Source organism: Camponotus vicinus, unplaced genomic scaffold, assembly GCF_025532165.1.
Source record: "Camponotus vicinus isolate PSW18456_S1 unplaced genomic scaffold, iyCamVici1.0 SCAF_1, whole genome shotgun sequence".
NCBI classification, from domain to species: Eukaryota; Metazoa; Arthropoda; class Insecta; order Hymenoptera; family Formicidae; genus Camponotus; species Camponotus vicinus.
Window position 1 is genome coordinate 12,137,211 of NW_028141945.1, and position 21,676 is coordinate 12,158,886.

At 35.7% G+C, this 21,676-nt stretch overlaps 3 protein-coding genes across 5 annotated transcripts; 1 reads left to right on the plus strand and 2 right to left on the minus strand.

Annotated features, from left to right (window-relative positions):
* Positions 1 to 390: 390 nt before the first annotated feature.
* Htt (huntingtin) lies at positions 391 to 12,462 on the minus strand. 3 transcript variants are annotated; one of them, XM_083105145.1, is made up of 16 exons: positions 12,283 to 12,462; positions 11,948 to 12,191; positions 11,683 to 11,863; positions 11,296 to 11,574; positions 11,083 to 11,224; positions 9,515 to 10,096; positions 8,844 to 9,445; positions 8,464 to 8,777; positions 7,068 to 8,375; positions 2,933 to 7,001; positions 2,653 to 2,858; positions 2,374 to 2,548; positions 1,895 to 2,308; positions 1,151 to 1,311; positions 932 to 1,019; positions 391 to 701 (listed from the first exon to the last, which is right to left on the minus strand). In XM_083105145.1, exons 2-16 carry the CDS (start codon positions 12,031 to 12,033, stop codon positions 603 to 605), a joined length of 8,706 nt encoding a protein of 2,901 aa, XP_082961271.1. In that variant the 5' UTR covers positions 12,034 to 12,191; positions 12,283 to 12,462; the 3' UTR covers positions 391 to 602. The 3 variants fall into 3 exon arrangements, with proteins under 3 accessions (XP_082961271.1, XP_082961265.1, XP_082961281.1); XM_083105139.1 differs by having other exon boundaries at positions 11,948 to 12,462; XM_083105155.1 differs by lacking the exons at positions 9,515 to 10,096; positions 11,083 to 11,224; positions 11,296 to 11,574; ... (1 more) ...; positions 11,948 to 12,191; positions 12,283 to 12,462 and having other exon boundaries at positions 8,844 to 9,031; positions 9,123 to 9,243.
* A 3,109-nt stretch (positions 12,463 to 15,571) lies between these two features.
* LOC145975212 (uncharacterized) lies at positions 15,572 to 17,785 on the minus strand. The gene is made up of 7 exons (XM_083105536.1): positions 17,767 to 17,785; positions 17,453 to 17,502; positions 17,242 to 17,322; positions 16,817 to 17,140; positions 16,574 to 16,681; positions 16,351 to 16,489; positions 15,572 to 16,259 (listed from the first exon to the last, which is right to left on the minus strand). The coding sequence occupies exons 3-7, from the start codon at positions 17,314 to 17,316 to the stop codon at positions 16,027 to 16,029; spliced, it is 879 nt and encodes a 292-aa protein (XP_082961662.1). The 5' UTR covers positions 17,317 to 17,322; positions 17,453 to 17,502; positions 17,767 to 17,785; the 3' UTR covers positions 15,572 to 16,026.
* Positions 17,786 to 17,913: 128 nt separating this feature from the next.
* On the plus strand, positions 17,914 to 20,982 carry LOC145975105 (man(5)GlcNAc(2)-PP-dolichol translocation protein RFT1). Its single transcript, XM_083105267.1, has 8 exons — positions 17,914 to 18,477; positions 18,731 to 18,933; positions 19,008 to 19,194; positions 19,266 to 19,550; positions 19,614 to 19,745; positions 19,825 to 19,956; positions 20,032 to 20,532; positions 20,614 to 20,982. Exons 1-8 carry the CDS (start codon positions 18,418 to 18,420, stop codon positions 20,770 to 20,772), a joined length of 1,659 nt encoding a protein of 552 aa, XP_082961393.1. The 5' UTR covers positions 17,914 to 18,417; the 3' UTR covers positions 20,773 to 20,982.
* Positions 20,983 to 21,676: the final 694 nt, after the last annotated feature.

A 21,676-nucleotide genomic window follows, 5' to 3' on the forward strand; every position in this document is an offset into this window, starting at 1 on the left:
TCTATAAATAATTATATAATTATGTATTAATATTATTATATATAAATAAATAAATAAATATATATATATATATATATATATATATATAAATTTATTAATATTATTATATATAAATAAATATATAAATATATATATATATATATATATATATATATAATATAATAATAATATAATTATATTTATTTTTATTAATAATAAGTCTTATTGTATCATGAGTTTAATATTTAGAGAAAACTCAGTGGCAAAAGTATGTATAGTTATATATATACTATATAAATAAATAATTAAAATTATACTATAAAATATACTATATAAATAAATAATTAAAATTCTCCTACACACATACAAAATTGGTATAGATTTACCTAAAAAAATACTGTTGGAGATAGATTTACTTAAAAAATACTGTTTATTAAAACAAGTTGCATATTTCTCTTTCGACGGGGCATAATGGAAAATAAATATCATATCATACATACAAATGTACACGTGCGTGCGTGCGTATACACGTATACACCGCACAAGTCATTGCATACATTAATTTTTTACAGTATGAATTTAATATCGTAGAATATTTCTCTCAACACTATGGTCAATATCAATTAAAAAGATGCTAGAATATCACTGAACGGGGTCCCAGGTTCCTTAGCAGCTGCTTCGAAAGTCTCGACAAATGCCTTCTTTTGCGATTCCTTAGATAGCTGAAATCAATCGATGCGATAAGTAAAATAAATGATAAGCGTAAATATGCTTAAAGAATTGAAAAATATTAATTGAAAATAATATAATAAATAATTAAAATAAATAATTCAAAATAATTATAATAAATAATTAAAAATAATAATTAAAATAAAAATATATTAAAATAAAATAAAATAAAAAATTAATATTAAAAATATTAATTAATTAAAAACTATTAATCTTATAATACCTTATGGTAAAAGTCTGAAGCGGCTATACACAACATTTTCTTATCTTCATACTCGTATTTTCCTATTCTCGATTGAACGTATGGAAATCTGTCATATTATAGCTAAGGAGTTATTACGTTATTCTTATTTTACAACAATTTTATGAAAGTATAAAATTTCTTTTCCTTTCTTTCTCTATTTTGTGAAAAATTATAGTTATGTTAATCGAAAAAGGATACAAAGCTCTCAACCAATGATTCGTCGATGCGCTTATAAAGAAACAGGACAAACACCAAGTCGACATTGCCATTGGCAAGCTCTGAATGAAATTCGGTAAACTGAATACCACCCAGTCTTGAAGGAGCTCCATTTCCGTGCAGGTACATGCTTTCTCACAAACCTAGATCGGAGAAATTATATTTGTTTCGTTGTTCAATCGTATAGAGTATTTCACACAAAATGTTACAGTGTTTTCTTCAAAACTTGATGTACAAAAAAAATGTTTCATGATGAAATGAGCTGCTGGAAATTCATATTTTTTCTTAAAAACAATTATGTGTTTTGTTTACATCAATTGATTTCTCTTATTATTTAATGAATAAAAGTATTCAGATAAGATAATGAAAAAAAAATATTTTCCAAGATATTTCATAGTTTATGTCAAATTAAAATACTATGCAGTTTTTGAAAATCTTACTATTATAACTTTTAATGCTGAAATTACAAAGAATCGGTTTGCATAAAATAATTAATATAGTTCCATTAAAATAATTATAGATTCACACATGGTCACATAATATTGAAAATTGACCTTAGTTAAAATTTAAAATTATCAACTTTTATCCCTCTTAACATCCTATAAATTACTCCTGTAACTTTTTTTAGACATTTTTTGTACAGTATCAAGGAGAAGAAAACACCTTGTAACACTTTATGTGAAACATCCTGTACATATAACTTGATTTTTATCGCGATTTACGAACTTTAAAGACAACGGCAGAGAGTAATCTCGGATGTGGTTGCTGTGGAGATAGAAATTCCCCTATGACCTTCGTCAGGATCTCCGACGGCGGGAAAAAGTCACCAAGAACGCTTGACAGAACCGTGCACAACACCTCTACTTCCATGGGATAACCTTTGCGGATCTTGTCGAATATCGCGGATATACGCTCTATGGATCGGACCAGTGTCTCCGGCTCCACATCCGGCAACGGTTCCTCGACGCCGGGGCGATTCAATCGGTCAGCCGCTTCCGTGTACATGCATGTTAGCAGAAGTTGCAGTGCCGGTAGCGCCAGCAATGGACTCGGTTGCTTCAGCCGGTCTATCGCAATCTTAACAATCTGCTCAGCGACTTTGCCAACTACGCTCTTCGTTGCCACGAGCCTCTCAAGACCCTATCGAGGCGAATATAGATATATGTGTCGTGTAAACGTTCATTGAGGCGCCATAAGTAACGTACCTGCAGCAGCATTTGATGTAAACCGTAAGAGAGATTCTGAGACGTGACTAGAGAAAGGACTAATTCCAACACAGCCGGTGCTTCCGCGTCTGGCGGGGTATCCTCCGCGTGTTCCAGTAGAAAGAACACCAGAGCCCACATTATTCCCTGATGTTCCTCGCTCTGACTTGAAATGCTGTACACGAAGCACAATAATGACTTAGACAAACAAAAGATTATGTCAAATAAATGATATCTTCTTACTGATCAAAATTAAATTAGATTTCATCTGGAAATTACCTATTTGAATCTTGCGAGTCAATGTGCTTCTGTATATATTCGATAGCTAGAGGATGTACGATGTTCATCGTTTCCTCGCATTTGGTGAGTACCGCGCTTTGTAGCAGGTATAGAGAGCCGTGAAGTGCGGAAACTCTGGAGGCTAAGAATCCGGACTTTAAATTAACATCCACTAGGCGCCTCACCTTATCCAAAGTATCCAAATCCTACGAAGAGATAATATTAGTTAAAAAGAATCTTCATATCTTTGTTAGAGAAATTTCTCGAATAAAATCCTCACGAGTGGCGTTAAAACGGCAGCAGCTTTACACGTAGAAATAGCCAGATATTGATGTAGAATCGCATTTTCTGTCGGATGTATCCTCGAGACTTCCAGACACACGTCCAACATCCATTGATACTGCGATCTCTCTAAAAAGAGTTCCGAGATCGCCAGAATGGATTTCACGATCTCCGTCAATAATTGTACTGGTGTTTTAGCCTGCGGCGACATCCAGATGGTGTAATGCTCAATCAAGAAACGCAGGCACGAATCTAGATCGAGCGACGCGGACATCAGCGCATCGTTTCTCCTGTTCCTCAAGTCGAGAACGGAAGCGTTCAACTTGTCCTCGTACAAATTGCACAAGGACCACAAGTAGGAGACCGATAGTTGGCTGTACGTAAATCTGTCGGATGTTATTGCGGTTCTCTCCAAGTTTCCCCTGCGAAATATGTGGTCCATTCTCAGACTATTCTTACCTCCCGCGTCATTCATGTACTCGTACTTCCACAAGAGCAACTCCTGTATGGCGTACAGTTTCTGAGAACTGACTTTGTGAACGGAGAGCTGCGGGTCTCTCGGATGATGAATCAGAACGCTAGCGTCGGGATTGCCGGGACACGGCAGCAACAACGTCTGCAACAGCAGTCTCGTTATCGCCTGAACCGCCAAGCCGCTCGCTTGGATCAAGGCTGCCACGTCCTCCTTGGACGTGTTTTCATTCTGCGGAAAATTAAGGACGCTCAAGAATGCCATCCAGATCTCTTCGAACTGCGACCTCGAGATCCAGCCCAGTAAATTTACTCGGTAAATGAATTGCTCTAGAATATCCACCTCTTGTAGAAGATTGGATTCGGATGACAATAGTGGAAAGTAGCACTTGGTGGGGCCTGAGCCGACAGTGTGACCCGAGCCGCGCTTCCACACCAACGGAGGTGTCAAGATATAAGAGTTCACCAGCGGCTGCCGACTCACGCTAACGACGAGCGATTTTATTATGTTAAACAAATACGGCGGGATGTCCCTCGTGGAGAAGCCTTCCACCTGACGCTTCTCGAGCCAAGCGACTATCGATGCCATCTGGATGCACGCTCGAGCGTAATCCTTTGTGTCGTCGTCTCGAAGAGCCGGTTCTAAGGCCTGCGAATCCACAACCGGTAAAGGCTCCATTGTCGTCAATACACTCTCCACGACTCTCGTCAAAGAGATTGCCGCGGAACAGACCCAGGTGTAACGCGCGCTGTCCCCGAAGATTTTACTCGGAGCGGCATGTCTCAGGATCTCGGCTGCGCAGCTCAGCGCGAGGTCCATGTCGTGTGGCCTCAGTCTACGAATGTTCCGTACATCGGAGTGGATCATCCAATGCGCCAGCTCAAGGCACAACATGGAAAACTTGGCGATGTCCTCTTCGAATCTCACGTCGATCTTTGCTACGTTGTACTTGGCCAGTTTCGGTAACGTTTTCATGTAAATCTTGACAGTCGGAATTATCGTGAACAAGATCTCCCAATACAGAGTGTCGCTCAACAGTTCGGAAAATCTAGCGGCGTACTTCAATTCCTTGCTATTTCCTTCCGGTTCTGGATTGTAGATCTGATGCGGCCTCGGCACAAGTTCGCAGATATAATGAATGTGCTCCAGCAGACACTGCTTGGCAGCGACGTACAGGGGACTCGCGTTAAAATGAAAATCCTTCTCGCATTGCGCCTGCCCGAATTCCAACTCTTGACATTTCTGGACGCTGAGTCTGGCACCCAACATTATGCAGTGTTTCAAAATTTTCAGATTAAACTCCTTGCAAGAGAGGATGCTTAGACAGTCGTCGAAATCCAAGTCCTTGAGTAACTGCGCCAATTCCATAGGATTGTTGCCGGCGCTGGCGTGACAGCATCTTAATCTCACCTGCGACAGAAACCAATTTCGATCCAACTGAATATTCTTCACGGTAGACGGATTGAACGGTCTGCACTGGTCGAGCTCCAACGGTGATAGATCGTAATATTGCACGGCCAGCTTATTCAACAGGCTGACCAGGCCGCCATGTTTCTTGGCCAACTTAGTGGTCTGCAAGGTGTCCATAATCTTCACGAGATCGTCTTTCGACAGTTGATCAATCGCGTCTTCCGCGCCTGTAGTCAACAATATTTCCACTCTGCGGCTGGCAATTTTCGCAGCTATTCTCGACAAAGCAAGATACTTGGTGGATAAGAGTCGCGGTATCAGGGTCATTATAACCGCGCCGCTCTGCGAGTGATGCGCGCCCTCGATGCACTGTAGCAGACGCTTTATGAAACTGGGTCGCGATAGATCCGTACATTTGGTTGCTATCGCTTGCACTAACAATCCGCTGGCTGCCGGGTTCCTGTGTATGGCTGTGGTTAGCAGATCTCTCACTGGAGACTCGACGGCAATATCTACGGCTTCTTCTATATGATTGACCAACAGCCACGTCAATGGCTCCACGTCATTGAGATTCTCGCATATGTAGTCGCAGAATAATATGATTCCTCCTCTCCTGACAATCTGGATGTTTATACCGCCGTTAATGCAATCGCGCGTTTTCTCGCTCGGCCGAGGATGCACGACGATATAATCGGCGCTCTCGTTGGTGCCCAGCACCTTTGACCAGAAGGACATCTCGTTGTACCCCAACAGGATCATCAAATAGGCCCATTGGCACGTCACTGTCGGGCAGACATTCCCGATGCCGAGCATCAAGCAGTTTAAATCATCGACGAGCAATTTCTCCTCGTCGGATATGTTGCGTCCTTGAATCATTTGCATTGTCGCATTCGCCACTTTGCAATGGCTGCCAGACTCGAACATGTGAATGCACAATTGCAGGAAGAATGCGAACTGATGCACCAGGTAATTGTCGTCCGCTGTGTAATCGGAGAAACCGACGAAAGGATCCGCGGACTTGTGGTTTATCAATCCGAGCAGATTGAATACCTTTGCGCTTATCAGATTGATTACTTTGAATATAAATTTAGCTAATATATGTTCGGGTGGCACTTGACGCGACTGGATACTCAAGGCGTTCAAAGGATCCGTGGAACACTCGTGGGAAGAGGAGGAGGAATCAGAGCATTGATGTGGTGAAAATAGATGCGACACGTCTGTTACACCCACGTTGAGATCCAAAAGACGTGCTAGCATAGCCTCCTCTTTCGCGCAGGAGATCAACGAGAGCAGCACGACGTTAATCATGCCCAACCATCGCTTGAGTTTCAGACTAGAAGCTGTTGTGGATATCGACACAGTGAACAATATCTTCAGGAGAGGATCCACAGGTCGGAAAACAGTTGGCGAGACAGCCGCAAATAGCTTCACCAGCGCGACGTGCGCCCTTTCGGATTCTATCCTGAGTTTCCCAGCCGCCAATATCGGAAGCACAATGTCCATAGTCAGTCTGGACCATCTTCGCCATTTCTCCTCGCCGTTTCCGTCACCGCTGAATCTGGACTCGGCCAGACACAACGCCAAAAGCTCGACTACCTCGTGATACTCCACTAGACGTAGCAGCATGGCTATCAGCACGTCTCTCGTTGTTTCCAATTCCCGCTGCTCGATTAAGCTCGAGCTTCCGTTGCGAATAAGGAATATATCTTCGATAACCGGTGCGAGCGCAGGTATACAATGCGTGATGGCTGGCTGTCCGCTTGCCATCAGACCATCACATAATTGAATTATCTTTGGTATGCCTATTATCGCTTTCGAGTGATTTTTCTCGTAAGATAAATGTACCAAGAAATTGAATATCCTCGGCAGAAGATCCTCGGTCTGCTGTACATGACCCTCTTCGATAAATTCAAACTGCTTCAACACGAATCCAATGAATATTTTGTCAGAATCTAACAGGCAGTAGTTGACCTTGAGTTGCACCAGTTGACTCAGCAGCATTAGAACTTGGCATTGCAACGCGATGTTACTCGTAACAGTGTATTGTTTCAAAGACTTTATAACCATCGGCTCGAAGAGCCGGATAAATGATGCCACCGATGTCTTTTGATCCGAGGATCGCGCTAAAGTTTTAAAGACTGACGAAAACTTCCGATCGCCTTTCCTGCGCAACAATCCTATCCACCTGTGAAAATGAAGATACAATGTATCAGTCTGTGTGCAATTGTTAAAGTAACAAAATAACAATTACCCAGTATCCGGCTCGTTTTCACCTCTGCAATTATTCCCGATGCATTTGATCGTGTTCGCCATTTGCCTGGCAGGATACTGAAAACACTGATTGTAAAAGCCTCCGATGTCATCTCGCAGCGTACCACATCGATCCATACTCTTCTGCACGTCCAGCTCGCTCCATTGCGCGCACACGTTTGTACCGAATAAACACTTCAACAACTGCTGGACGCATTGAACCGTTGCCGTTGGCGACAAAACGACGGTGGTTTTCAGGTAATACAATACCTCCTCCGCTATTTTACCCGCTTCGTTGACAGATGCGATCTCGAGGATCTGAGAGAGAACGTCCAGCATCGCGTTCAACAGAGAAACGTACATTTCGCTGGCTTCGTGCTGAAGAGTGACTAAATAATTAGAATGCGCCGCCTTCAGAATGTCGTATATTCTCATGTAATGAGGTACACCAATGAACGTCCCCATATGCTCTTTCCCGATTCGCAAAGTGATCTTCTCTCCCCTCTCCTTCGATTTTTGCTCAGATACAGTTTTCTTTTTGGGCGACAACGTTTGCGTGGACGATAAAGATGAAAATACGGGCTTGGTACTGGCCTGTATCAGTTGCACGTCATCGATGACATGAACGAAGATATTGAGAACTCTCATGATGTGCGTTAATAGCAATTCCATGTACCTGTCCTTGCACATGTTCCACAGTTTCGTCGGATCGCTGCCCGATTTAAAATTGCAGACGGCCAATCCGGAGGCCAGATTGCCGGCAAGAAGGATCAGATGTCGATGGGTGGACAGATCCAAGCTAATAGTCGATGACGTTAACAAGGGCAGTGTCAATGATAAGAGACCGTTGCTCACTGGAGACGAGATCATCTCGTTCGCAAAACTGACATCGCTCGTGTCTGATCGGTCGCTACTCTTCTTAGATCTCTTCGGTAGTGTCTTTGTTAGAATACAATCCCATCCTCTCGCGTAAACCGTGGTCGAGTAAGTCTCGCTCAAGCGGAAGAGGGTTTCGCAGCATCCGTAAATGAGATATTTCGAGGAATGCACCGTCAATATCTCCGTTAAAATATTAACTATACGAGAGAGAGAATATTCCACCTTGGAGTCGTAATTTACGTCGTTATAGTGATTCAGAAATACGAAGGGCTTGACAGACGTATTCACGAATGGCTTATGTTTATCTTGATAAGACGACAGTTCCGAGATACTTGATGTTACAGTGTTTAAAAATTCCTGAGTGTATTGCGTAGCTTTTCTCGTAACAGTATCCTCTTGAGGATGTCGGAAATATAAACAAGGGATACTCCTGAAAAAAAAAAAAAAAATATAAAGTAGTATCGATTTAAATTTATGTGATTCATAAAATGTGATAAAACTTTGTAAATACGTCTTACTTAACAATGGCATTCGACGCGGCGTGTCTCACCCTCTGGTCTTGGTCGCCTAATAACGCTATTATAACATCGATAAAGTGCTCTTGGAATAACGATTGCCCCGTTATGTGTTCTATCGTAATATAAGATAGTTTACTCAACAAGTCAACTAATTTTACTTTTACCAAAAAGTATGGATTTTTTACAAGCTTTGGCAATACAGTCAGAATTGCAAGAGCATGTTCATTGCTGACGGAATCCAGTAACTCTGACAAGCAGAGGTTCAATGCATCCAGTGTTTGACGACAAGTTGTTGCAGAATCATCATTCAAACCCTACAAGTTAAACAATTCAAGAGAATGATGTTTCAATTTCTCAAAGAAGATCATATATAAACTCACATTTAAAAGTAACTTTATCAATTCTTCCAATGATGCACTTTTATGTCCTTTCTGAATTGAACATTCCGCTTCAAAATTCTGGAAGGAACCGCCGTACTGAACAAATACAGACTTCAAAAAGATTCCAATCATCATCGTTACGTTGCCCCTGATCTGGGGATCTGAATGATTGGCAAACAGCAAAATGTCTGCAATCAATTGATTTGTCTCATTGCAGCTTGACTCTTTGGCCACAGTCATTGTAAACAAATGCGGGTAAAGCTTCAAGATGTAACCCACGCATGTTAAAGCGAGAGACTTGACGCTGACACGAAACAACTTGTCCGATACTAAATGTCCGGGTTTCCCCGCCAGCAAGAAAGACGACACCAGGTAACGGCAGCAGAATTTGACAGGCATATCCGAGTCTGTAAAACTTCCGATATCCACTTCGTATAATGCAAAGTCCAAAGAAGATTTCTTTGGGGAGGTAAAGGACAGAGTGGCCTCTTCGGAATAATCTTCCTCCTTCGACCGTTCACTTTGTAGGCTCGGATACGGCGTTCTCTCGGATTTTTCAATTTCGCTCTCGATATCGCTGCCTCCTTCCGCAACTTCGTCATCTAAAAAACATGGAATGCTAGTATTTGTAAAATTATTATGCGAGTTACGTTTATATTACTTGTTCTTACTATTAATAGCCCCGATTTTCAGACCGCAATAACTTTCCGATATCTTCTCTTTCGTCTCTGCCGCATCGCTGGCTGCACATTCGTTTTGCGTTTGCGGATTACACGCGGCTGGCAAACTCGTTTCCGTATCTGCAATCCATTTCTCTATATTTGGAGTAATCTCTGGAACATCAGGTTCGTGTATCAAGTTTAAGATGGAATCGGAATTTCCACCGTAAGCGATACTCCCACTAGAAATACTCATTTGACCCAGTGAAGGAGCGCACGCATTTTGATTCATTATTATCCTGCTTTGAGTTATGCCTTCTGAGGACAATAAAACGGATACCAATGGCTTTGGAGGCATTCTTAAAAGTTGCGCCAGTGTCTCTAAAGCTGCATTTATGACATTATGATCAGAGTGCCATTTTGTGTAATGCAAACACAATTCATAAATGTGTAATAGATTATCTATCTGTTGTATTTCAACATCTTGAGGCTCCAAAGGTTTACATATGTATGGTAAAATCACCCTTAAACAGCCAAACCCGCCTATGATAGTAGATGGGTAATCTTCGGCGTTTCTCGTTGACATCATTATATCTGTGATGAGAATAAAATAATTTAATAAATAAATAATTAAGAGATAAATTAATAATTAAATAAATAAATGTTTTTGTGCGCACATATACAGGGTGGCCGATTTATCTGAAGACATTAAAATATCTCAAAAACTAAGCCCAGCAAACAAAAATGTTTCAGACAAAAGTTGTATGGTTTCGAGGGGGACATAAGATGGTACCATTGGTTTGACCTTGAAGAGTTATTTGAAGGTCACCTTCAATTTCTTAAATGGAACCTACTATTTGTCATTGCATATTCTTGTAGCTTATCTCGAGAGCTTTCCAAAACACTATAATTAAGTACCTTTTCGTTAAGTACTTTTTGAGTTATGAGGCTTGAAATAATTTCTTAATTTTACATAAACCGTAAAATATCTTGTAAAATATTCATTTTTCGATTATCTTACCTTAATACTTTTATGTACAAAATAATGAGAGGAATCAATTGGTGTAAAGAAGACACATAGTTGTTTTTAAGAAAAAATATGGAATTGTTAATTGCAAATTACATATTTTTTCTTCAAAACAACTATGTGTTTTCTTTACACCAATTGATTCCTCTCATTATTTTGTACGTAAAAGTATTAAGGTAAGATAATCGAAAAATGAATATTTTACAAGATATTTTACGGTTTATGTAAAATTAAGAAATTATTTCAAGCCTCATAACTCAAAAAGTACTTAACGAAAAGGTACTTAATTATATGTTTTGGAAAGCTCTCGAGATAAGCTACAAGAATATGCAATGACAAATAGTAGGTTCCATTTAAGAAATTGAAGGTGACCTTCATGTGACCTTCAAATAACTCTTCAAGGTCAAACCAATGGTACCATCTTATGTCCCCCTCGAAACCATACAACTTTTGTCTGAAACATTTTTGTTTGCTGGGCTTAGTTTTTGAGATATTTCAATGTCTTCAGATAAATCGGCCACCCTGTATAACGATTTATATGTATTTACCATACCTAGTAGATAATTTAAGACATAATTTAGAAAGAACTGTGGCTTTCTACAATTTATACACGTTGTCAAGATCATATTTGCCGCTGCTCTGCGAAACGCTGCTTGAGGAGAGGAAATGTTTTCAAAGAATGCTTTCAGCAAGTTCTAAAATAGATTTAATATTTTTAAAACTCATGATAATTTTAGCATAATTATAATAATATCAAGCCATTTACCTTGACATCCTTGTCTGTCATAAAAGGTCCTAACACTTTGAAAATTAATGGTAACGACTGTGATAATGTTTCAATCACGATATCTTCAGATCTGTGCACAATGATTACTATACACGGTATCAGATTCGATACATAAGCTTTGCCCCTCGAGGGGCGTATCATGTGACTTAGCAAGCCGAATCTCCAAAGAGCAGCTCTTAATATACGCGCAGGTCCGTTTCTCTTTATTTCATTGTAAAGCTCTATCTGGATCTTAACGATGTTACTGTCAACCATTGCCTGGTAAATAAAATGGATAGTACACATTCTAAGCGAAAGAATTCGTATACGCTATAGATCATTTTGATTTCGATATCTCTAGCTATGAAAAAAAAAATACAATTGTACCCTTATAATTTTATTAAGAGATTCATCAGCGACCATCCTGACATTCGACTCGCTGTCATTGCACAGAGCCAGCAATGTTTCGATGGTAGCGGCAAGAATTTGTGGAAACTTGGGATTCTGTCTGACAGTTGGCGAGCATATCCCCTCAACAATGATGGTGCAACACGATGTCTTCTCTTTCCTGTCGCATTCAAAGATACAGAAATTTATTCTTGTCGAGTAACATTGACAGTTCCCTGTCATGGGACGCTTATTATTTACATACCTCGCCCCGGGATCTGACGAGACGTCAGAGTCTCGTAGAGCGTTTAACGTTTCCACGGCTTTCAATACATTATTCAAGTGAGCCATGCCGCGTCGAGGGGAATCTTGCCAGCTTCCTCGGAAATACCTCTTCAGATAATGCAGTCGACGAATGACATTTTGTTGCGCCTGGCAGCGAATTAATCATGACAGATCATGACAGATGTACCGCGAGACCACATCGCAACGTGCTGGCCGATGCCATACTAAAAAGGGTATGTTCCGAGTTCCGATACGAACTGACTGCCACTACTGGAAATCTATAGTCCACGTCACATATATTATAGATTTTCTCACAATATTTATTTTCCACATCCAGTGTAAGGCTGCGTTCGGAAACATCACCCGAGTGCCCCCCGGGTATCATTTTATCCTTGTTGTTCACCGAATGTTAAACAAGGATAAAATGATACCCGGGTACACCCGGGTGATGTTTCCGAACGCAGCCCAGATGGTGCAAATCGGAACACAGTCCGAATTTGATTAGCGATGCGCGCGCGTTTTTAAGAATGAAAAACCTGTTTTTTTTTTTTTATTAGAAAAAACATATTTGATATTTTAATTTTTTTAGATATAATTTTTTTAAAAAAATTTTTTGAAAAAAAAGAGAGAGAGAGAAGATGAACTTAAGGTCTTATAGTTTTAATCTATATAATCTACTTTTTTTTTCAAAAGTAATTTTAATGAATCTTGCAATGATTCTTGCAGTTCAAATGATATATATTAAACATAATGACGTAATTTGGATAATTTTAATTCAGTCAGAATAATTTGATTTCAGTGCATGATAAAAAAATTCCTATTGACTAAAGTTGGATAATTAAATTAAACCAAAATGACTAATAAAATTAACAGTAATAATAATAATAATAGTAATAATAATAGTAATAATAATAGTAATAATAAAATAGTAGTAATAATAGTAATAATAATAGCAATAATAATAGTAATAATAATAGTAATAATAATAGCAATAATAATAGTAATAATATAATACTCAGCAAACACCAAATAATAGTTATATAACTATTAGTTATAATTTCCTACTCAACAATATAACTGTTACATGTTATGTAACTGTTACATAACATGTAACAGTTATATTGTTGAGTGGGAAGCAATTAACAATTATATAAATATGTTACTTGGTGTTTGCTGGGTAATAATATAGTAATAATAATAATAGTAATAATATAATAATAGAAATAATAATAGTAATAATAATAATAGTAATAATAATAATAATAGTAATAATAATAATAGAAATAATAATAGTAATAATAATAGTAGTAGTAGTAGTAGTTGTGCTGGCAAGATTGAGTGTATACACGAACTGCATATCTTATAGTAAAATCAAGCTCCCAAGTATACGTACTATAGTCAAGGTTCTAATCTGGGGGTCTATTACGGTTTTCGGATTGGGTGAAAATGACGAAAGTGAACAACTCACCCAATTACGATTGGTCTCACCTCGTGAAAATACGAAAATGTCCGCGTGAGCTGGCTCGACACAAAATTTCACGTGAAAAAGTGAAATCAAGCACAGTAATTGACAATTACAAAGAAAACGATTATTTTTCATGTGCAATGGATAATTTAATGATCGCGATATTTGCACAAGATCGAGACAATACAATGCTGAGGATACGAAGAAGACTACGAGATGTCTCAGACCCATTTAGTATACCGGAAAGCGAATTCCGCAGCCTTTACAGGTAAATGAGATTTGATACTTTTGGAGATTAGGTTATATTTTCTAAAAGTTTACAATAAAAATAAAAAATGCAATTGAATAAAATGAATACTTGGTACACTTTTTATAATTTTTTAAAGATTATCCAGGGAAGCTGTGCAAATTCTGATTGAAGATTTACGACCCTTATTACCAAATCCAAGACGACGCCACGCAGTTTCTATTGAATTACAGGTATTAAAGTTAAAATGTCACACATTATGAAGTATTTTAATGATTTTTATTTGTTGAAACTTGGACTAAAGTTCATAGACTGGTTTTATATAAGAATGTGAGACCGATCTATGAATTCTATGAATTACTAAGACAGCATATCATAACGCATGCATTAAAAGTTACAGGAATAGCTCTGCTGGTATTTATATTATGATAATAATTTTTTAGGTTCTAATTACGTTGAATTTTATAGCATCTGGTTCATATCAGAAACGAGTTGGTCAAGATTATTTATCGTGTGTAAGTCAACCAACAGTTAGCAAAATTTTACGTAATATAGTTAATGCATTGAATATTTTAATGGATGACTGGATTCAATTTCCAATCGAAGATGCAGAAATTCAATATGTTAAAGAAACGTAATAAATGTAATTATTATTTTTTTAAGTAATTACTTTAATTGTATAGGAAATACATTTTATTTTTATGTTGCAGTTTCTGGGCCCGTACACAATTTGCTGGTATTATTGGAGCAATAGATGGAACTCATATAGCAATTGTTCCACCAAATGCAGAGAGAGAGCAGCTCTATATAAATAGAAAATTATACCATTCATTAAATGTTCTTATTGTACGTATACAATATTATGTAAAGGTAATAATATATATGATATATATATATATATATATATATATATATAAAATATATATATATATATATATATATATCATATATATATATATATATATATATATATATATATATATATATATATTTGATATATTATATATGATTGATTTTACAAAGTAATTTAATATATTTATAAATAATTTAATATATTTAATAAATTTATAGGTATCGGATTATGAGGGTAAAATTTTAACCGTAAATGCTGCACACGGTGGAAGAACACATGATGCCAGAGTTTGGAGAGCATCTGTGTTATCTAATCATCTGCAAGAAATGTACGTTCCAGGACAAAGAAATGCTTGGCTTTTAGGTAACAGCATGTTTAGTTAACAGTGTGTTTTCTTTTCTTCCAGTAATAATACTTTAGAGGGTGTTAAAAACTATCTGTCTTTTCGTTTGTAGGTGATAGTGCTTACCCGTTGTTGCCATATTTGATGACACCTAAGCTGAATGAACCTGAAGGTACACCATCAGCAAGATATACGCAGTGTCATGTCCGAGCTCGTTCTTGTGTGGAACGATGCATAGGAGTTTTAAAGGGAAGGTGGCGATGTCTTAGAAAAGAGAGAGCTCTACATTATACACCAGAAGTTGCAGGTATAATTGATATAACAAAAACATTATGTGTATGTGTGTGTTTGTATAAATTTTCTTTATAGAGTTAAATAATTTATTTTTTTCAATTTTTAAGTTCATAAAATAAAGGCAGTGCACGCGCAAAGTTTCTACCCTTAGTTTTAAAAATAAAAGTTATAAGAATTGTAATATTTAAATATTGCATTAAATATGTTAATTTTTTAGCTCGGATAGTCAATGCTGCTTGTGTTTTGCATAACATTGCTGTTCGGTGTAGACTTCCAGAACCGGAGTTGTACTATGATGAAATAGATCAGGAACTTCCAAGAATAAATCAAGATGCAATGGAAAGTGGGCATGAGGTTCGCGAACGAATTATTAATACATATTTTCAAAATGATAGACTATAATTTTAAACTTTTGTATTTATTATTTATTATCATATTTATCACAAAACTTCTTAACACAAAACTTTTGTACTTTGTAACTTTTGTATTTATTATTTATTATCATATTTATCACAAAACTTCTTAACACAAAACTTTTGTACTTTGTTCAAGTATTTGTACATTGTGTATTTTATTATTTAAATAAATCTATTTGTTTACGTAAAAGAATCTATATCTTATTTATATATCATCAGATAATAGTTTCATTTTTTTACCTTAACATAACACACTTAAATATGTATTTATTATACGTATTATATATATATATATATATATATATCATATTAACGTTAAATAAAAATAAAATAACGCAAAAAAATAAAATATATAAGAAAAATGAAACGTAATAACGTAAAAAAAATAAAATGTGTAAGAAAAATGAAACATAATAAAAATAAATAGAAGACATATAATGGTTATGTAAGATATGAAGGTGCCATTTTTTCAACTTCTTCTCTTAAACGCATAATATTATAATCAACATTACTTAAGATATTCTTACAATCAAAATAAAAATTTTTTAAATAATCAAATTTTTCTTTTTCAAAAAGTAATTTTTCTTTAGAGATTCTCAATCTTTCTTGTTTAATTTCAGTATTTTCACGCATTAATTGTACAGCTGCACTAGAATTTTCTTTATTACTCATAGCTAAAAATTTAAAAAAATTAAAATATCATATTGTTTAATTCTAATTTATGTTGATATTAAAAAAAATTACAAATGTAATCAATAACAATACCTTTGTCTGGTACTCCTTTAGGAATAACATGCTTACATAGTTCGGGACTTGTATTTTTCTTTTCCAAAATAATATCATCTATTTCTTCAATGTCATTAAAATCAACATTATATTGAGAACAATTATTTTGTTCTGTCTCCTGTAAATGTTAATTTTTAATTTTCTACTATTAATAACACATGAACATTTTATTTGCCAATACAAATATAATGATTTTACTTACTTGTGCTGAAAAATCTGGATCATAAATTCTACTTGTAGATGTTGACGTATTTTTAACCAAATCATCGATCTTGTACATTTTGTTTGTAGCCAATGTAGAAGTAAATTTCTGGAAATATTATTGAATTTAATTATAAGATACAAATATTATTTATTTTACATTCATCATATCTCTATTAATCATATTAAAAATATATTATTAATCATTAATAATATCATAAAATGCAGTATATATTATACATACCCTTTTCATTAGCATAGAATTAGATAGATGTTCTTTTAATCCAACTTCTTGCGTTTCACATAATTCTCCATATATATTATGAGCGAATCCTCTTTTTACGGTTGTATTGTTAATAGGTGCAGACTCTCTCTGTATAATTCTATTAAAATTTCCTCCTTCAGGTATATCAGTCAAACCAGCAGCTTCTGGACCTATGATTTCTAATAAATTTTCTTCCAATTCTGTTAATTTAAATACTTTTGGTGGTCCTCCACCTGTACCACCAGCATAACTTTTATTTTGGGCACACTTCTTTAAAACATTCGACTTCCAGTCTCTCCATGTCTACATTTATGTAAAATATATATTATTTCTTAATAATCATAGTAGTGTAATTAAATGTTGTTATTTTTGTCACTTAATATTATAATTTTTTTCATAAATACCTTTTGCCATTCTTTAGCTTGTTTCTGAGGTCCATTTCCAACAGCATTTAAGGATGTACTGATAGCAGCCCACATATCATCCTGTGTGTAAACAAATTAATTTTCCTATTATTATCTACATTATTATATATTTTTCTATTATAAATGAAATATTGAGATATTGTTATACTAATAATTTTAATGTGTATTGATAAAAAATATATATACTTACTAATACTTTTTTATTGCTACTATTATAGCGTAAGCGGCCTCTTGCAAAATCTTCATTTTGTTTCATATAATTTAATAAAATTTTTTTTTGGTGTTCAGTAATATTCATTTTATTCTTTATTATTTTCTAATTATAAATAACTTTTAGCACTTTAACCTCACTTTTTTTACACTCTATGATCATAAGTGGATTTATGAAAATGTGAGATTATTATTACCGGAAATGCCTAGTTACTTCACATTTTCACTCAACCGTTCCATAATTGAGTGACCAAAGTCACGTGAAATGATAATGTGAAAAGTGAGTAAACTCACCCAAAAACCGTAATAGGCCCCCTGGGTGCCTATTACGGTTCTTGAAGCGAGGTGAAAATTACAAAAGTGAACAAATTTACTAGATTTCGACAAATGAAATTGTAGATACTCTAGTAAATTTCCTCACTTTTGTTATTTTCACTTCGTTTCAAAAACCGTAATAGGCCCCCTGATGTGATCCGCGACACTCGTCAAGTTACACGATGACAGTTTTTCCAAAGAACGTGATTCGTCGAACGTGAAACGTTGGACGTGACAATTGGATGCTACGGAGAATTTTAAAAAATATTACTTAATATTTGTAAATTCCTCCAATAATTATTATACGTTTGACGGAAAAACAGCAATTTTTCTTTAATTCGCTTCTCGCACCAAGAGTCATGAGATCGCAAACGACTAGAGATGCATTCTAGCTATTATTATGTTATCGCATGAGCTGAAATAGTTGTTGCCTCCCCCCTTTTTTTCTTTTTTGAAGTCGCACTAAAATTCCTGCGAACGACGATACGGCAAATAAAATCGGGGAGAAATGAGCGACGAGCCTAGTTTTGGATCTTATGGTTTCTCCGACATCTCTTACTTACGTTGACGTTTCGTCCTCCGGCGGGAATCTCGAAATATTCATGCTCTTTCCGTCAGATCAGCCTGAAAATGCGGCCGAATATCCTGAAGAGCAGCTTGGAGAATGCTTCCTTCAGCATTATATTTCAGGTACATCAGAGAAAGATGTATTGGAAGAGTTTTTGCAATGTTATTATTTTATTAGCCAAATTACACATTGAAATCCTTCAGATCCTTTCCAAGGATTTTATTGTACTTGTGCTATTTTCTTTCTTTTCCCTCTTCTCATTTTAATGCATAATAATTTTCTCGATATTATCAATATTGAAGCTAAGCTGCCTCTCGTCATGTGGCAATATTGTATTATGTAATAAAATTTTGAATTAAGACACTTTTCTTTCAGATATTCTGTCGCTGTGTCACATTTCTCTTGAACGCGTTTGTCGTTCGACATGTGGGTCAAGCTGTCTTAGGTGTCATTAACGTGAGATTATTGTTACTGGAATCTATGATACTGTTTTTATCAAGAGAACCATTCATGAAGGCATGTCTGACTAATACAGCAGAGCATAATTGGGCCCAAGTTGTAAATTTACTCTGGCTGACGTTAGTTTCTTGTTCACCATATGTATATTAATTATTTTCAATAGAGTTATACAAATTAATTAACGTTTTTTTAGGGTACCCATATGTTTCGTCATGTCTTTCCTATTTGGATACATTTGGTTGTTCTTGCTCTCTACCGCAGAAGCGTTACCACCGTATTATACATTTGCAGTATGGGCAGTCGGTCTGTCATGCATCATAGAACTGTCTTCCTTAATTGTTCAATTAGTCGCAAACGCATTTTTATTTGTTAGGCTTAAAGTAAGATGATAGAGAAAAAAAACATGTGTAATTAATGCAAAGAGCATTTCAGTGATGTCTATCTTTTCTAGATAATTCTGGACACAATCATGATTGCTATTCGCACTATGACTTTCGTTCCACTAATATTGTATTATCCAGAAAATGCGTTACTCGCATTTGGTATAGCTCAGCTCGTTGCAGCAATATTTTATACAACTAGTCACTATGTATATTTTCACTATCACATTGCAAAATTGAATAAATGCATGCAGAAACGAAGAATGTCCTTGAGAGGCAGTAGTGATGAGTTCGTGGTAAGAGAGTTTCCCTTTCGCACTGTGAAGGACTTTTTACCTGGCCAATTGGAAAATAATGTATGTAAACATGTAATTGCGTTATCATCATTCTTTAAGAACAATACAATAGTTATTTCGTAGGACTCGTATCTTGATAAAAAGTTAACTATTCTTACATGGAGCTTCTTTAGGCAAGGAATACTGAAGCAAATTCTGACAGAAGGCGAGAGGTTGATCATGACTATAATACCAGTATTGACATTCACAGAACAGGTTTAGAAAAATTGATATACATATATTGCAATATATCATTATCACAGATACTAACTTTTACTTTGTTTTTTTTTTTAAGGGTACTTATGAGATTGTGAATAATTTGGGATCGTTAGCTGCTAGATTTATTTTCCGTCCAATCGAGGAGAGCGGATATTTTTACTTCACACAGACAGTAAAGAGGGACAAGTTAATATCCGATCAAAATCCAGTGAGTCATGATTTTTATAAGATAATAATACATATATATATATTTATAATAAATATATACAAACTATATTTTCAGGCGGAGATACAAGAGAGTGTGAATGTGTTGACACATTTGTGTTCAACCGTTACATCTATTGGTCTGATTGTTCTAGTATTCGGTCAGTCCTATTCGAGCACATTACTCTGGCTATATGGTGGCTCGAAATTGACCTTACCTTTACCCGTTCTTCTGCTAAGAGCGCACTGTCTTGCTATATTATTGTTGGGAATTAACGGCGTGACGGAGTGTTACACTAACGCGACAGCTGACAGCGCGACTATAAACAAGAGTAATGTCATCATGATCTACGAGTCTATCGCGTTCCTGGGCGCATCGTATCTGTTCGCTACTTGGTTCGGTCCGGTCGGTTTTATCTTTGGCAATTGCGTAAATATGAGCCTACGAATCATATATTCAGCGATGTTCATCAATAAAAGACACCGGGACACAATATATCGTCCTCTGCGCGGATTAGTTCCGAAGCCCTTGTTCTCGGCATCTCTACTCATTGCGGCATTCATTACTAATTTATCACATGTAAAGTATCTCTGTTTTAATTTTCTATTTATAGTTATTTAGATTGTAAATTTGTTTTTTTATAAATTTGTTTTCTTATAGGCTTATTTCTTCCCAGCTGAAAAAATATTGCATCTATTCGTTGGAATTATGATGTTTATGATTGTACTTATGTCGTGGATGTACGAGAATTACGAATTGCTCAGGCTTGCTGCAAACAAGTGGTACAAAAGAAGAAACAAACAGGGAAAAAGCGACTGAAAGTTCTGTAAATTATTTTATTTATGATACATATAAATTACACAAACTCGTTATAATGCAACATTTTTATTGCATTGCGCGAGCTTGTAAATGTTAAAAAATTATAATATGTAAATATTTATTTTCTATATCATTTTATATTATATTTTATGTATATAATATATATATAAATAAGATATAATATATAATATATTATAGTACACATATAAACTTTATATAATTGATTACAAATTCCTTTATATGTAGCAAAAGTCGTATTTATGTATTAAAGTTCTCTATTAGTAATATATATATTTAATAATTATATAAAGTATTTTTCTAGATACACATTTTATTTCAGATAAAATCGAATTTCATAGGGGACACGTGACAATAATAATTAGGTACTTCACATCATATAGCGCTAATCACAGGATCTTTATATGTATAATACACTATCTGAAGTTGATTTATAATTTATGTAATAATATTTATGATACAAATCTTTGTTTTAAATTGTCAATGATTGTCATAAGATTCAGCTTATTTGCTATTTTTTTGAAGTGATATGATTAGTGCCTTAGATTCTCTAATTTTGCAACTAGAGTCAATATAATTGCTATCAATTCTATACTGTCACATTTGATGCATCGCCTTTAATTGCAAAACTTTTTTTACGATCGAAATTGTTGAAAGAATTTTCTTTTTATTATTGTGCGATGTAGATATTTATAGGACACTCGGTGTATAATACGCTATATATACACAGAGAATATACGAACAGACTGTAAAGGCGTCTTTTCATACTGACGCTCATTTTTAGCATCAAAAGACATCACGCGACTAAAAATAAAGATATCAATTCGTCATTTTTTCGTCATGATGCTGAAAACGAGCGTCGAGCGTCACATGAATTTGTGCTTTA